At 42.6% G+C, this 17853-nt stretch overlaps 1 protein-coding gene across 1 annotated transcript in view; it reads left to right on the top strand.

Moving 5' to 3' along the window:
• GAS2 (growth arrest specific 2) overlaps nt 1-17853 on the top strand; it is a 119773-nt gene that overhangs the window by 27002 nt on the left and 74918 nt on the right. Inside the window, exon 3 of the mRNA XM_035117548.3 lies at nt 6268-6392. Within this exon, the coding sequence (XP_034973439.1) occupies nt 6268-6392 (125 nt within the window). The remainder of the gene's footprint in view (nt 1-6267; nt 6393-17853) is intronic.

Genomic DNA, 17853 nt, shown 5'->3' with positions numbered 1-17853 from the left:
TGGGAAATAAACAAGATGAACTTGAGCTCTTGGTACAGCAAACTAAATATGACATAATAGGCATCACTGAAACCTGGTGGGATGAGTCTCATGACTGGAATGTAGTAATAGAGGGATACAATCTATTTAAGAGAAATAGACCAAACAGGAAAGGAGGAGGAGTAGCTTTATATGTTAGGGATATGTATACCTGTGAAGAGATCCAGGATTTAAAACTTCAAAGCCAAATTGAGAGTATCTGGGTCAAAATTAAGGGAGAGAAAAACAACAGTGATCTCATTGTGGGAGTTTACTATAGATCCCCAAGCCAAACTGAGGACACAGATGATGCCTTCCTGGAACAGATGGCCAAGCATTCCAAAGGAAGTGAGATAGTAGTAATGGGGGATTTCAACTATCCTGATATTTGTTGGATGTCAAACTCAGCCAAAAGCGAAAGGTCGAACAGATTCCTCACTGGCCTTGCAGACAACTTCATTGTCCAGAAAGTGGGAGAAGCAACAAGAGGATCAGCCATTTTAGATCTGGTCCTAACCAATAGTGATGACTTGGTTAGTGGGGTAGAAGTGGCAGGATCATTAGGTGGGAGTGACCATGCTCTTCTGGAGTTTATTATCCAGCGGAAAGGAGCAACCAAGCATACTAAGGTCCAAATTCTAGACTTTAAGAAAGCCGACTTCAGAAAACTTAGGGAAACGCTGGGTGAAATCCCATGGACAGTAATACTAAAAGGGAAGGGAGTTCATGATGGTTGGGAGTTTGTTAAAAGGGAGATATTAAAAGCACAACTTCAGGCAATACCAATGAGACGGAAACATGGAAGGTGCCTAAAGAAGCCAGGCTGGCTATCTAAAGAACTTTTGACTGAGTTAAGATTTAAAAGGGATATGTACAAAAAATGGAAAAGGGGGGAAATCTCCAGAGAGGAATTCAAACATATAGCCAGCACGTGTAGAGACAAAGTCAGAAAAGCTAAAGCACAGAATGAACTCAGGCTCGCCAGAGAGGTTAAAAGCAACAAAAAGGGCTTTTATGGGTATGTCCGTAGCAAAAGGAAAAACAAGGAAACAGTGGGGTCACTCAGAGGAGAAGATGGTGAAATGCAAACAGGGGACAGAGAAAGGGCAGAACTCCTCAATGCCTTCTTTGCCTCAGTCTTCTCCAAGAAAGAAAACAACGCCCGACCTGAAGAATATGGAGCAGATGATTCAGCAGGGGAAACACAGCCCAGAATAAGTAAGGAGGTAGTACAAGAATACTTGGCTAGTTTAGATGTATTCAAGTCTCCAGGGCCAGATGAACTACATCCAAGAGTATTAAAAGAACTGGCAGAGGTGATTTCAGAACCACTGGCAATAATCTTTGAAAATTCCTGGAGAACAGGCGAAGTTCCAGCAGACTGGAGGAGGGCAAATGTTGTCCCTATTTTCAAAAAGGGGAAAAGAGAGGACCCAAACAATTACCGCCCAGTCAGCCTGACATCAATACCAGGAAAGATTCTAGAGCAGATCATTAAGCAAACAGTCTGTGAGCACCTAGAAAGAAACTCTGTGATCACTAAAAGTCAGCATGGGTTCCTGAAAAATAAGTCATGTCAGACTAATCTGATCTCATTTTTTGACAGAATTACAAGCCTGGTAGATGAAGGGAACGCTGTGGATGTAGCCTATCTTGATTTCAGCAAGGCCTTTGACAAGGTGCCCCATGATATTCTTGTAAAGAAGCTGGTAAAATGTGGGCTAGACAATGCTACCATTCAGTGGATTTGTAGCTGGCTTACTGACCGAACCCAAAGGGTGCTCATCAATGGCTCCTCCTCATCCTGGAGAGTAGTGACTAGTGGGGTGCCACAGGGTTCTGTCTTGGGCCCAGTCTTGTTCAACATCTTTATCAATGACTTGGATGATGGGCTTGAGGGAATCCTGAGCAAGTTTGCAGATGACACCAAATTGGGAGGGGTGGCTAACACCCCAGAGGACAGGATCACACTTCAGAATGACCTTAACAGATTAGACAACTGGGCCAAAGCAAACAAGATGAATTTTAACAAGGAGAAATGTAAAGTACTACACTTGGGCAAAAAAAATGAAAGGCACAAATACAGGATGGGAGACACCTGGCTTGAGAGCAGTACATGTGAAAAGGATCTAGGAGTTTTGGTTGACCACAAACTTGACATGAGTCAGCAGTGTGATGCAGCAGCTAAAAAAGCCAATGCAATTCTGGGCTGCATCAATAGGAGTATAGCATCTAGATCAAGGGAAGTAATAGTACCACTGTATTCTGCTCTGGTCAGACCTCACCTGGAGTATTGTGTCCAGTTCTGGGCACCACAGTTCAAGAAGGATACTGATAAGCTGGAACGTGTCCAGAAGAGGGCAACCAAAATGGTCAAAGGCCTGGAAACGATGCCTTATGAGGAACGGCTTAGGGAGCTGGGTATGTTTAGCCTGGAGAAGAGAAGGTTAAGGGGTGATATGATAACCATGTTCAAATATATAAAAGGATGTCATATAAAGGAGGGAGAAAGGTTGTTTTCTGCTGCTCCAGAGAAGCGGACACGGAGCAACGGATTCAAACTACAAGAAAGAAAATTCCACCTAAACATTAGGAAGAACTTCCTGACAGTAAGAGCTGTTCGGCAGTGGAATTTGCTGCCAAGGAGTGTGGTGGAGTCTCCTTCTTTGGAGGTCTTTAAGCAGAGGCTTGACAGCCATCTGTCAGGAATGCTTTGATGGTGTTTCCTGCTTGGCAGGGGGTTGGACTGGATGGCCCTTGTGGTCTCTTCCAACTCTATGATTCTATTCTATGATTCTATTGTTTCTGATCCAGAGCCGAGCCCTATTATCTCAGAAGGAGGCCCAAGGCAATTTGTGACACCTTGCTGGTTGAAAGCTAATGCTGTACTGTATATCCTATTTTGTTTTGCTAATAGCAGAGACCGTTATGGTCTGAGTTCCTTTGAGAAAATAAAGTTTTCTGGGAAGAAGGTACCAAAAATAATTTAAATATTAAACTTGAGGAAATGCAAGCATCACTTATAGAGGATCTCTCCAAAGACAGAAACTACTTTAGAATTATGAATTATCTGCTTTCCATGGTAATTCTAACTTGCTATTTGCTGTGCAAACAAGTGTGCCTCTCTTCAGTTGTCTTCTTTACTTTTATTCAGCTAGTGAAAAAATAATAATTTGCAATAATTTAAATGCCAAGCCTGTTAAATCTATTTTTGATCTGTTACTTAAACTTGCAATTCGGGGTGCCAAGTTAAGAAAATCTGTGATTTCTGCATTGTTATTGCACTCGTTTTATTTTTGGATTTAGCCTTTGGGCTGGCTACAACATGAAAACCACAAAACGCACAAGATAACATATCAATTGACAAATTTAACCAACGAAAACATAAACTGAAGCCTCTTTTATTTATTGAAAGTCGAACCCAAGCCACTCAAACCCCAGCTAAAACAGAGTGCTTTTGAAAACTTCCAAAAGTGATTTTTGCTGAGGTTTTGGTGAGATGCAAAGCACATGCTAACAAATCATTGTAATCATAACTTGGGACACAGAGTTAGGGCTGGCCCAAACTTTTGACTGTTTGATGCAGAACAGCAAACTGATTCTCCCCCATGTGTTTTAATACCCAAGTGTGTCCAAAGTTTGGCACCTTAGACAAATTAAAAAACACAAGTTTTTCTCCCTAGGGATAAAAATAGTACAATAAAAATAAATGAAACAAACAAACAAAAAAGCTGTTCTTTCAGGGCACCGAAAATCAGCTGCCTGAGGTGGTTGCTTCACTTTACCTAATAGTAGGGCCAGCCTTGCTTATGAGGGAACACACTCTCCTTCTGCTGATAGAGAATAGAATGAAGAGCAGCAGCTATACAACACAACAAACACTTTCTGGCTCCTCTGTGGAGGTACTGGGGGCGGGGCGGGATCCAATTCACTTCACATTTAAAGCTGAACCTACCTAATTTGCACTTTCCACAGCAATACATAAATCAAAATACAGCTGATCTTTGAAATAGGCAGTTTTCCGAATTTTTCAGTGCCATTCTCTAGTCAACTAGTGTGTACAAAAATGGGTGAAGTGTGAATATAAACACACACACACACCATACAAAATATTAGGGAGAATTGCTTTGCAAAAATGTGTATCTAAGGCAAAATTGGATATAAAAATGTGTATATTATGGGGAATTTGCACTAAAATGCTGGTGAATTTTCATGAGGAGCTTTTGTTTTTTAAAATCACAAATTGATGTGGAGAACAGAAATGAAGCTGGGGAAAAACGAGAAGCTGAAATGGATAGGCATATTTTCCCATCCCGAGATCTGCATCAACTCTATGTAGGAAACATATCTGGCTATTTCTGGCAAGCTGAGGCCTGCCCCATCCAGCTTGCTGCTCTCGGGGCCCCTGCTGCATAGTCTACTCTGAGAAAGAGTAAGATGGTGCTGCCAATGGGGACTTGGGAGCAAGGGACATGGTATAATATACATATAGACAAGGCAATGGAGGAGAGGAGCTGAGCTTGAGTTCACTCACTGCTCTGCTCTCTTGGTGCAAATAGGGCTGGGTGGTTCTGATCTTTAATCAGATGGTATTCCTAAATTAAATCCATATTTAAATGGAACAAAGGCCCTTTTGATAGAATGTGTGAGGATTCAAACTGGGGAGGATGCATAGGCTGCATCAGGGCAGTCTCGAGCAGGTCGGGCGCCCTGGCGCTGAGGCGCGGAGATCACTCTGGCGCCCCCGCCCTCGCAGCACGCAGCATGGCTTCGGCTTGGCTTCAGCGCGCAGCGCCCTGCCTGCCGACCCGGTGCCCTGGCACCCCGCACCACCGGGACTATACCTAGAGTCGGCCCTGGGCTGCATGCAAACTCTGCCCTCAGTGATCCCACCCTTTCTTCCCCAGACTGGTCTAGAGGGAGATTCTAAACACATTCAGAATCCCTTATTTGATCAGGAGCCCTGAATGGTTAGGGTTCCCTTTAACAGGGGTAAGTGTGGAGCTGTATTAAACTGTGCTCATTCCTCAAAGGTTGGGAGTGGCACATCCATGTTCCCTAGCCCATTTGAGCTCTTACATGTTATTTTGAACACCTGAAGGAATCCTGCCTATAGGTTCTGTAGGGAAGCTATTGCACATAACTGCTGCCGACATCTGTTGCATAATGGAAATGGATAAAGCTATGAAAACTGAAACAAAGAAAACCTTATCCCAAGCCTCACCTCAGTTCTGTGCTTTTTGTTCTTGACAGGTAATGAAAGCAAACAAAATACATTAGTCTGTCTTCTCAGGCACATACAACATTAGTTGGTTTAGTCATTCTGGCAGCGTTCCCCAGAATACATAATAATTCATCAATGGTTCTCTCTCTCTCTCTCTCTCTCTCTCTCTCTCTCTCTCTCTCTCTCTCTCTCTCATATCCTCACCATTTTCAAGCAAGTACGATTTTCTTCTGCAGTAAAATCTTTTAGAAAGTCTTCTTGAGCAGGTGTAAATGATCATGATGATGAAACAGATGGACGAGGCAAATTCTATGGCTGTTAGTAACAGCTCCTCTCCACACAATTTGCCACTGAAAAATAGTGCCAGGAGCTTGGGCACTATGAAATTCATTCTACTGATGGTCTCATATTGTCCCCCGTTGGCACTCTGCTTCCACACATGAAAACTAGTCGTAATTCAGTTAATGGCTTTGCAGTGTGCAGACAATGTTCCAGCCAAAGGTTTCCTAGCTGCATCCTGGTTATTTTCCTGCCTTTCCTTTTTTTATTATTGCAGTTTCTCATTGTTATTTATTAAGGAGCCAATTCCGTGTTTATCCACTCATTATGATTGATTTCTTTAAAAAACTCACCACCACATTGACTTTCTTCATTTTATCTGCAGACATTGAGAAGTAGAGGGAAGCAGGGTAGTCTTCACCTTACACAACCCCAAGTATTTCATAATCCTATAATCATGGCTCGCTCACATAGAGAGAAGACATATTTCAAAAAAATATTAATACAATAATGTGCCTGCTCCACTTACCTTTTGGGTCCATAACCAGAGGTTTATTCTAAAAACAACTCCACAATTTATTTTCAACAACTGGTGACCATGTACTTTGATAATATGACATCAGATTCCTTTTAAAGATGCAACTATAATTTGGCACAAACTAAAATTGCAATATAACCATATCTGCTCAGAACATTGGTAATTGTCAAAGCTGATGCTGAATGCTGTTATTTTTATTCAATTTCAGGAAAGGAAATAACAGCTGAGACCTTCATGGAGAAATTGGATAATGGGGCTTTGCTCTGTCGGCTAGCGGAGACTTTACAGGAGAAATTTAAAGAAAACTGCATTGAGGTCAACAAGATTGGGAAGGTAAATGTTGGTTAAATCATGAGACAGCAGGAAGAATCATTTCTTTTAAAAGGTTTAACAGCCTTCAATATTTGTAAGCTACAATGACCCACCTTTAATGTTTTATCTTTATTCGTTGTCTTTCTTCTTCTCTCTCATCACCCACTAAAATGATCATGGCAGCATTGATACAAAGAACTTTAGCTTAGTCAAGGCACAACTCAGTTTCAAGACACAATTTAGGGGCTGAAAAACAATGTCATTTGCACACTAGACATTTAGTGAACATTTCGTCCACTCCCTTTTTTATGGGGCATCTTCATAACTTAGAATTAAATCAGAGCCATCCTGTGTTTCCCCTGTGTTCCTCCCATCTTTTTTTTTCAGACTGAAGAAAATCTAACTTTTTCATTGAGCTACTAATATTCCCAGGTGTGGTTCACCTTAGCACTAGAGTACCCAATGTGGTCCCCACCCCCGAAAACAAGGCCTGCTGCCCCTTCCTCTTTCCTTCTTTTGGATCTTTGGTTACCTGGTAGGGGATGCATACTTTTTTGTCATCTCCCCCCCCCCCCCAAGTGTAGTTAGTGGGTGGCTCACTAGACCGGACAGATGGGAGGTTTGTCTGCTATTGATGGGATTACACGTCCTCTAAAGGAGTGGGTATGCAACTTGGGGGATACTTCTGGATCCCTTGCTGTCACTTGAGGCTCAGGGGGCCTTGGGGGCAGGGAGTGCTTTCCATCAGTTTCAGCTGATGATGCCTTTATACTGAATCAGACCATGGGTCATAGACCCAATAATTGACAGGCAGCAGATCTCTGAGGATCTCTCTAAGAATTTCTAGACCTGCTGCTGGGATCCTTTTACATGGAAATGCAAGGAGTTGAATACAGAAGCTTCTACATGAAAAATATATGGAGCTATGGTCCTCCTGTAGCATCTCCTTCACTGCATGTCAAGCTATGCCTAATGACACTTTCCGACTGCCACTATTTTTTGAGCTATAGTCTTGCTAAGCCCTTTGATCATAGGGAAAAAAGTAATGAAGTGCATTGATGAGTTACACACCAAAGTCCATCATAGTTTAATGACTTCACCTTGCCCTCCTGGGACTTTGCACCCCATGCTGGAATATGACAATGCTGAGTTCACATTTCCCTTTTCACTGGAGTCATTTGGATTTCACAGAGTCCCTTTCTTTCACAGAGGTCTGTGGGAGTCATGTGAATGAGATTAGAAAACCTCACTCCAAAGCTATGCAGTGTGTGTGTGTGTTATTTCACATTCTGTAGCGTAAGAGTGCAAAGAAATGGCAGCGTAATGGCCTTTGTGTCGTTGCCAATTGTTACGGAGGCATCCCCTCCCCACCCCCCTGTTTCACACTGTAATTCCCTGTGTAGAAAGTCTCAGGCAGCAGACTCCACAACTGGAAAATGTGGGCCTCGGAGCCAAGAACGTTATCCGAGAATAAGAGTGCATGAAATTCGGCATAGTATGGATTCCATATTACCCCCCTGAACCATTAGCCTCTGCCGCATTCATAATATACGTGCTGTCATGGAGCCATGAGGCTGTGCAGGGATTGAGAAGCATAGTATGGCTTTCATCCAGCTGCTACCTTAAAGATGGCTTTTTGTGGCAGGCAGCTGGGCCTCTTAGACACTTCAGCTGCTATTAAAATAGATAAAGCACTCATATTTGTAGGTAGGTGTGGGCTGATACAAAAAGTGAAACAGCTGCCAGAGGAACTGTGCTGGAGACAACAGCCAGGCTGCAGCTGAGTGAGGGGGCGGCTGTCAGTGTATGAGAAGACCAGAGCAGGGAGAGAATATTGCAAGTCAGTATTTTCATAAGCTTGAAGGAGTATGGGTGATTTCTGCATACTGCGTCAAGGCTGGAAAAACTCTCCCTGAGAAATACCCTGTCAGTCACTGGCTTTTCTATATCCCCCCCTCCAATCAATTAAAGCACTACCGCTGAACCTCCTAAAAGCATTCCTTAAAAAAAAAAAAGTAATGGAAGTTCTCTGTGTATGGCCAAGTCGCACAGCTTTGGATGCAAAAGAATAAGCTATTATGCAGGCACATTGGATCTCATTGGTGGGTATCTGCTCCTCATTGATGAGTAGGCCAGGGAGGAGATGTCTTTTAATTATACGGGGAAAGAAACACACAGTGAGATTTACTGGGATGAATGAAGACGGCAGGCTCCCATGCTGGAGGTTATGTGATTCAGCACATAAACAGAAAGGGTGTGGGAAGCAGAGCTTGGGAAAATGAGATATGAAATTGCACTAATTTTGGGAATCGTCACTGTCAGTGAACCCAAGAGCCCTTCATTCTGCCATTTCATGTACCTGGCATCAGAAAGAGGAACCGCACAGTATATGTGACTAGAGGTATCTGTTATGGTGAATCAGGGCACCTGGTACCCCCAAAACAGTTCCATCAGAAATCAATGCAGTGATAATTAAAGCATTGCCTCAGTGGGGCCAGGACAAAGCCTAGTCTCAAATCCTGGAGAACTATCTCTAGTCGGTGTGGACACACTAAGATAGATGGACCAATGGTCTGACTCTGTGTAGCCCATCTAGGAGAGGAAAACTCTGATCCTAAACCTTCTCTTCAGGAGAAGAAAATGCTAAGCAGTAAACCCTACACCAGGCATCCCTAAACTTCGGCCCTCCAGATGTTTTGGACTACAATTCCCATCATCCCTGACCACTGGTCCTCTTAGCTAGGGATCATGGGAGTTGTAGGCCAAAACATCTGGAGGGCCACAGTTTGGGGATGCCTGCCCTACACAAATCTGGAGTGGAGATGGTGCCTCTTTCTGGTCAACTTCCTGTGTTCTGTGATACCTATGACACAGTTCTTTGGAGACAAGGATTGCTGGCACGAGTGTTTACCATATAATCAGGCCAACCATGTGGGAAGCTGGCGTGTACCTCAGTGGCGTGTGACTGAAGCCAAAGGGAATTCATTTTCATGGCAAGTCAGCTGCAGTGTTGACATGATATTTGAATAGATATTTATTGTTTCTAAATGCTGTGGTTGAGCTTTCAAGGGGCAGCGTTTTTAATATAGGTGTTCAGAACCAAAATATAAATAGGCATTAGATGCTCAAGCTCTATTTACCTTAACCAAATTGCTGTTTTCAGAACAAAGGAACACAATTATTAATATTTTCAAAGGTAATGTTAATTGGATTTAAAGACATAGTAATCTCTTAGGAGACAAACTAGCAAAAAATGAGCATTGCCTTCAGAAGTATAAAATTTTAAGGCATTATATTTCCTTGAAAATAAAGTAAAAATTAAATTAGCAAAACATAGGATTTTCTCTTCCTTATTTGTCAATCAGCGTTCATGTGCTTTTGAACAGAAACAAAAGGTTGAGCTTTTCTAATGATTGCGTTTGGTGAGTTTCTGCTTGTCGTAGAACAATTCAAAGGTACTGCTGAAGGGTAAAGTGGCAATTCCAGTGAAACTGAACATTCATTTTGCAAGAGTTGAAATCATGTTGACGATGTTCCCTAGAGGGTCAGAAGACCTGGTATTTTGCCCTCCTGAAGACAGTGTTATCTTCAAAGTTATGGAGGGCTTTGGTGACACTCATATTTCATCTTCGCAGTGACTCACTTGGGGTGACTAATGCTATAAGGTACTGGTGATATCAGTCAGATAAGCACCATCTGGCATTAAGTGTGGTCCTGTATGGCTCTATCTTTGATTGCAAAGGAGAGAGAAAAATAGGCTTCCTTTCCATATTTCCTTTCTTGCTGACATGCTTTCAGAGGCCATGACAGCGTAGGGGTGCATCATTATCCCCTTCTCAAACTGATGGAATGCAAGAAAGTGCACTGGTCCTGTCAAACTCAATTTGAGGACTGCTGCCTCCATAGTAGAAAGCACAGGGAAGAGTCTCCACAGAAGCATCAGTATGCAAAGTCCCCGATAGCAAGACTATAAGGGTCCCATTGTGAACAATCTGGGACAACTGAGAAACTGGGAGTTCACATTAGGGGCATGAAATTTCCATGAGTCATGTGGAACATGTTTGGTTTTGTCTGCAGACGTGCCTGGAGCTGCTTCTCTAGATAGACATTAAGGGATATTTTTCAAATACAAGCCCCCCTCTTAAGTATGTTCACGCAAGAGTTGTGTTTTTTCATGTCACTGGTGTCCAAATTTTTTAGGCCAGACACCACAATGCCTTTTTTCTTAACTCGGAGTTCTCTGTACTGGGTAGGGTTGCCAGACTCAATAGAGGACAGGACTTCTGTGCCTTTAATTGCCCTGCTCTCTTTTGAGTCTGGAAACCTTAAAGAGAAACCAGCAGACCCTTTGCTTGGAAATTAAACAAGGTTTCTTTAAGGTTTCCAGATTCAGAAGAGAGCAGGGCAATCAAAGGCACAGAAGTCCTGTCCTCTATTGAGTCTGGCAACCCTAGTTAATTCTAATGCTATCATCAACTGTTTGGGTGCTGGTATGAGTCATGCAGCTGGACTGATTTGCTACTTTTGCTACAGGCAGAGGGCCTTCTTGGTAGTGGTGTCTGCCCTATGGAACGCCCTCCCATCAGATGTCAAGGAAATAAACAACTACCTGACTTTTAGAAGACATCTGAAGGCAGCCCTGTTCAGGGAAGTTTTTAATGTCTGATGTTTTATTGCATTTTAAATATTTTGTTGGAAGCCACCCAGAGTGGCTGGGGAAACCTAGCCAGATGGGCGGGGTATAAATAATAAATTATTATTATATGATTATTATATTACATACAATCCTTTCCTTTTTTTGGGGGGGGGGGTAACTTGCAGTAGCGTGGGGAACAAAGGCCTCAACTACATGGCAAGCTAATGCACCCAGATGAGGGGGATTAAAGCACCTTCCATATGGAACATATCATATCTCCAGGGGAGGGACCACAGCTCTGAATCTTCTAAGTGGAAGGTCCCAGCTTTAATCCCAGTCTTCCCCCATGTTATTTTTTAAAGGGTCAGGTAAGCAGGTAATGTGAAAGATTTGCCTAAGGCCTTGAAAAAGCATTGCTAGTTGTAAATCACAGTCAACAATACTGAGCTAGATGAACTAGTCAGATCTGACACAAAGCAGGCGGTTACAGTAGCTGAACCAGTAGCATGTAGACTGATCCTTAAAGCCTCGATTGTTCACTGTTTCTAAAACTTTGATAATTAAGGCTGTCCTAAATATCACAAGAGCAGGCTACTGGCAAGGTGTCCCTTGAGCTGAAAGAGCTGCGCTGGTTGCTGATCTGCTACTGGTATTTCAAAGCCTGAAATAACAAGACCTCAAACTCCTTGAAGAATAGCCTGATTGCTTATGCTCCACCTTGATCACTGAAATTTAAATTCAGTTTGCATTTAAAGGGAAAGATACTTAATTCACCCTCCCTGAAATAGCCTAGGACCTGAAATGCAGCTATCCTTCTCTAAATTTTGCAGTGCAGTTCTGTAGCCAGGTAAGGTGCACAGAAATGCACATTGCAGGGCAAAGTGTGCATATACACGTAAATCAATAAATTAGTGAAAGTCACATACAAAAATGCATTATATTAGGGGGAATTGCTTGCAAAGATACGTCTATCAAGAAAAATGTGCACAAATATCCTGATGAATTTTCCTGATAACTTTTTTTTAAAATGCAAACTGATGTAGAAATGTGGATAACTGAATTTAAGATTGGAAAAATAAATAACTGAGAGAAACTAAAATTGACAGATTCACTCATCCCTTGCAGAGATGGGGCCCTCCATTTCATCAGCACCCCACTTGCTTGAAGAAAGTTGAAAACTTTCATGGGACTTACTAATAACTAAGATAGGTTCAGGGCTGGGGATGTTGGACAGCTAAGTGGCTGACATTTCAGTTTAGCCATTCAACTCTTAAAAGGGCTCTTCAGTTCACCAACATGAAAATAATTGCAAAACATAGCCAAGGAATGTCCCTTCCCAGCGCTTCTCAACCCTACCAAAAAGCAACAAATAATACCTCTGTGCGTGGATTTTTTAGAACCATTAAAACAGCATAAAGAAAATGTAATCATTCCAACCTAGATGAGGATTTAACAGTAGAGTGGATACGGAGGAATATAGCGATCATTTCTGAAGGGCCTGATTCCATTTTCCCCCTGCCTGTGAAACCTACCTGTGGGACGCCATGTGGTATTTGCATTATGACTAAATTTATATTCCAGCAGATTTAAGAGACAGGGAGATTCAGTGACAGTTATGTTAATAAATGCTGGGGATTTGTATAGTAGTAAATGGCTGGTTCTACCCATGTTATGGCTAATGACCTACTGCCCCCAAAACTGCAGGTTTATTATTATAGCAAGTGTGATTCTGTAAAAAAGTGATTCATATTGCAGGAGTCCATTTTGTAATTTTCTCCCAGTGGCTTGGATTTCATCTCCTTGCTCTCCAGGCCATATTTTACTTCTCCTGACAGATAGTTAATTTGAGAATTTTGCAGCTGTACAAACAAATTTAAAACGCCGAGGCATGTGTGGTATGCACAGAGCCCACATTACCTTGGAATTATTAAAGCAACTTTTTCCCCAGATTTAAAGTAAACTCAAATAACACGTGTGTTAATAGTTATCAGGATAATATTCAGGGCATTCTTCCAGCTCTCTCTAAAGAGGGATTGCCATTCCGGCGTGACTATGAATGGGTAATACTGAAATAAAAGCATATCAAACAGAAGATGGGACAGTTTTGTATCTCTCAAAATGGGCATTTAAGAGCAGTTTTAATATGTAGGCACTCAAATGGCACAGTTCTCTCAGATGACAGTCTCATCTCAGAGGCATGGGAGGACAGTAGTGATTGGAAGGGTGAAACTGCTTATCTGACCTCCCATTATTGCTGTTGCTGTGGTGTAGTGACAAGGGTGGGGAGGTGAGGTAGCAGCAAGGTTGGCATGGCGCAAACACACTGGTAGAAGCAATCTGGTGTATATGCTAGTGGTTTGCACCATTCTGACCTTGCCGTTGCCTTGCCTCCTCCTCACCCTCCTGTTACACCACGTTGGCGACGGTGATGGGAGGCCAGGTGAGTAGTCCTGCCCCACCAACCACTCCTGTGGGGGGATGAGATCGTGGATGCAATGTGGACAGGGGGTGCAATGAGGGAACCAAATATGCCCTGAATGAGGACCAGCACCATTGAGTGGCCCTGTCACAGACAAACACAGGAAAGCACATTCAGCCAGCGAATACAACTAGCAGAGGAAGGCAAAATTGTAGATAGATAACACTGGAACTGTACCTGTCAGCAGCAGTACCTTCCAAGGCCCACAGCTGTTTTTAACTAGCTGTGGTGTCAATTTTTTGTGGGGAGAGAAAAGGACATACATTTGCAGGGTGTCCCAGGAACAGAAATTAATAGTTATTTTTTAAATGCTCTTTCACATCAAAAAAAATCTTCCTCCATGTAATAAATCTATGCTGTAAGGAACAAGCTAAGCCAGAACCCCTTTACCTCCTCATCATGGAAGGATATTTAAATTTTTGGAATACTTCAAATAGGCAACCTGCCATTATTGTGGGCAGATTTAGTCACGTTAAAGGTGTGCTACCAAAAGTGCCCGCAAGTTTGAATTGGCGCTCCATTCTCAGCTTGAATTCAATTTAGATTGTACTTAATAATAGCCCTGCAGCATAGGTCTTGACTAGCATACAAGTTTTCTTTGGGAAAGTTTCAGCCACACATTTCATAGGTGTAGGTGAAGTAGAAGTTACATGGCCTGCAAGCACCATTCAAAAGCCTGGCCACCACATTTGGGACCAATTGAACATACAAGTGTCTGATTTGATGTCACTTTTGTCTTGGGAGCTCAGCAGGCTTCAATGAACGTGGGCTCATATCTAGAATATGCACACCGAAAATAATGCATTTGAGCATGTGCTTTCTTGCATGGCTGAGTAAAAACTACCCCCCCCCCAAAAAAAGAGAGATTTGCTGATGAAGTTGTATATCTGGATATGAATGCACACTGCAATACTCATCAAGTTCCTACTGACTTCAAAGATGCATTTGACGTAGAATGGATTTGTATCACAAACAAAGCATAACTAGACTTAGATCAGGGCCAGTATTTACATTTTGGCTCATATTGTCTGAGAAAGTATAATCCATGCTTCACTTACCTCCTGACTGGATTAATGTCCTTTATGTGAAGCTGCCTTTGAAGAGTCCAGAAGCTTCAACTGGTCCAAAATGTGGTGGCCAGACTTCTGTCTGTTCTTTTTATATATATCAGCTTTGTTGGCTTCCTGGTTTAATCCAAAGTGCTGGTTCTACCATTTAAATACTTAAATGGCTCAGGATAAGAATGTCTGAAAAGCCCTGCTGGATCAGGGCTCCCCCTTATGCCTATGGGGAACCCCCCCCAAAAAAGCACCTGAGCACAACAGTGCTCCCTTCACTTAAAATTCCCCAAAACTGTTATGTGTCTGACAGTAGAGGTAGAACATAGTCATCTAAAGCCTTATCCTCCATGAATTTGTCTAGTCCTTTTCTAAAGCCATCCAACCTGGTGGCCGTCACTGCATCTTGTGGCAGCAAATTTCATAGTTTAACTCTGTGCTGCATGGAGAAGTATTTTCTTTCATCCATTGTGAATCTTCCAACATTTAGATTCATTGGATGGCTTCAAGTTCTAGCATCGTGTGACAAGGAAAAAAACTTTTCCGTATCCACTTTCTCCACACCATGTATAATCTATCAGATTACCTTAGGGACCCCTCGCTCCCAAATGAACCAGTGCTGGAATGAAATCATTGCTGGATGCCTTGTTCCAAGTGCAAGAGAGCATGGCCTTTTATGTGATGGTCCTGGAACTCTGGAATGCATTCCAAATTCAGGTGCATCAGGATTAAGGCTTCCTCTTTTTACATCTTTAAGATACTGAGAACACGTTTATTTTGATGGGCTTTTAATGTGAAGTTTATAGTTTCATTGCTCCCTCTTTTGATGTGTAAGATCCTTTGCCTTTCCTGCTGTTGGGGTTTTGTTTTTATTTTGTTGAACTTGTTGGCTATACAGTGGTACCTCGGTTTAAGTACACAATTGGTTCCGGAAGTCTGTACTTAACCTGAAGCGAACTTTCCCATTGAAAGTAATGGAAAGTGGATTAATCTGTTCCAGACGGGTCCGCGGAGTACTCAACCTGAAGCGTACTTAACCCGAAGTATGAGTGTAATTGGTTCTGGAAGTCCGTACTTAACCTGAAGTGAACTTTCCCATTGAAAGTAATGGAAAGTGGATTAATCTGTTCCAGACGGGTCCGCGGAGTACTCAACCTGAAGCGTACTTAACCCAAAGTATGGGTGTAATTGGTTCTGGAAGTCTATACTTAACCTGAAGCATACTTAACCTGAAGTGAACTTTCCCATTGAAAGTAATGGAAAGTGGATTAATCTGTTCCAGACGGGTCCGCGGAGTACTCAACCTGAAGCGTACTTAACCCGAAGTATGAGTGTAATTGGTTCTGGAAGTCCGTACTTAACCTGAAACGAACTTTCCCATTGAAAGTAATGGAAAGTGGATTAATCTGTTCCAGACGGGTCCGCGGAGTACTCAACCTGAAGCGTACTTAACCCAAAGTATGGGTGTAATTGGTTCTGGAAGTCTATACTTAACCTGAAGCATACTTAACCTGAAGTGAACTTTCCCATTGAAAGTAATGGAAAGTGGATTAATCTGTTCCAGACGGGTCCGCGGAGTACTCAACCTGAAGTGTACTTAACCCAAAGTATGGGTGTAATTGGTTCTGGAAGTCTGTACTTAACCTGAAGCATACTTAACCTGAAGCGAACTTTCCCATTGAAAGTAATGGAAAGTGGATTAATCCGTTCCAGACGGGTCCGCGGAGTACTTAAACTGAAAGTACTCAAACTGAAGTACTCAAACTGTACAGTCAATTTTTAGAAATTGCTGTTTGTTATACTTGAAGTGTTATGAATATATTGCATGGCTTAATGATCATGCTGCTCTGGTCCATTTAACTGAAAGATATATTCAGTTTATACTAAAGGGATTTTTAAAAATCTAACTCTGCTTTGTGCTACTGGATTTTGTTTTGGTTTTTTTTTATTATATTTTTGGGTACTTGAACTTTTTCATTCTTAGCACTATCATGAAAGCCTTGTCTCTTTTGCCTTTCTCAGAAGCATTGAGCGTACGCATGGTAGATCTTGTATACTTTTTATTTTACTGCTTTGCTGCTAATGTATGGTTTGAATTGGGAAGATGTAACCCTGTGTTAACATGTGTTAATCCATCTGGACAGGATTATTTTCACATGACTATAAAGCTGCTTGGGAGAGGATCACTAGTATCCTTGTCCGGGCTGTCAACAATATCTTACACCCATGTTTCAGAGACTCTAACAAATCGGTACCTAATTTAGAGCAGGCAGAATGAAATAGACTTCATCTGCAACAGCAACTAGGTCTTGCATCCAAGTAGCTATCTGTAGTTAGTGAGTGGCAGAAACCTGATAAGTGGCAAGAAATGCACAAGTATATACAAGGTAAGTGCTTTGAGTGTGGTATCAAACATCACTCCATGGTGCAGAACATGCAAAGAGAAGGACACATGTAGCACACCCATTTTGCATGCAGAAGGATCCAAGTTCAATCCCTGTTATTGCCAGGTAAGGCAGGGAAAGAGCAGGGCAGTCTCGAGCAGGTCGCGCGCCCTGGTGCTGAGGGGTGGAGATCGCTCCGGCGCCCCCGCCCTCGCAGGGTGTAGCATGGCTTCCGTGCAGCTTTGCCGTGCGGCGCCCAGCCTACCGGCCCGGCGCCCTGACACACTGCGCCACCGAGCGTCTACCTAAAGCCGGCCCTGGGAAAGATCCTGGTCAAGATCCTGGAGATTTATTGCTATATTCGATATAGAGCCAGAGCAGCAAACGTAGTGCCCTCCAAATGTTTCTGGACTAGAGTTCCCATCATCCCAGACCATGGACCAGATTGGTTGATGCTGATGGGAATTATAATGGAACGCTCCGCAAAGGCTGCCCCTGGTATAGACAGCACCAAGTGTCTATACCATGTATCTGGAGTGGCTGGGGCTTCGGGAGAGGAGCCTATGACTATGAATATAGGAGATCCTGATCCTGCGATGGTCTTTCAAAGGAATGCAGTTTGGACATCACCCCAAACTTCTGAAAAGCCCCATAGAGGCCACTTGTACCTCCTGTAACAAAGCTCATTCTAATGTAACCTTGCAAACTGTAAACTTGCTCCTTTTGGATGTTCCCCATTGAGAACAGTTTGAACTTCAACTCATGAGCAGATGCTTTCAACTCATGAGCAGTTCCTCCACAGCACTTATGTCTTTCCTAGATTGAGTTGCACTTCTTTGGCTCTTTTCCCTCAAGCACTGCTTTGGCACTTCCACCATATCATCTGATGAAAAACAAGTAGAGTTGGGTTTCATGTGAGCCTTGG

This window comes from Zootoca vivipara, chromosome 1 (genome assembly GCF_965207765.1).
Source record: "Zootoca vivipara chromosome 1, rZooViv2.hap1.1, whole genome shotgun sequence".
Classification (NCBI taxonomy): domain Eukaryota; kingdom Metazoa; phylum Chordata; class Lepidosauria; order Squamata; family Lacertidae; genus Zootoca; species Zootoca vivipara.
Note: the sequence above shows the minus strand (reverse complement) of the source record. Positions and strands in the feature narration are given on the sequence as shown.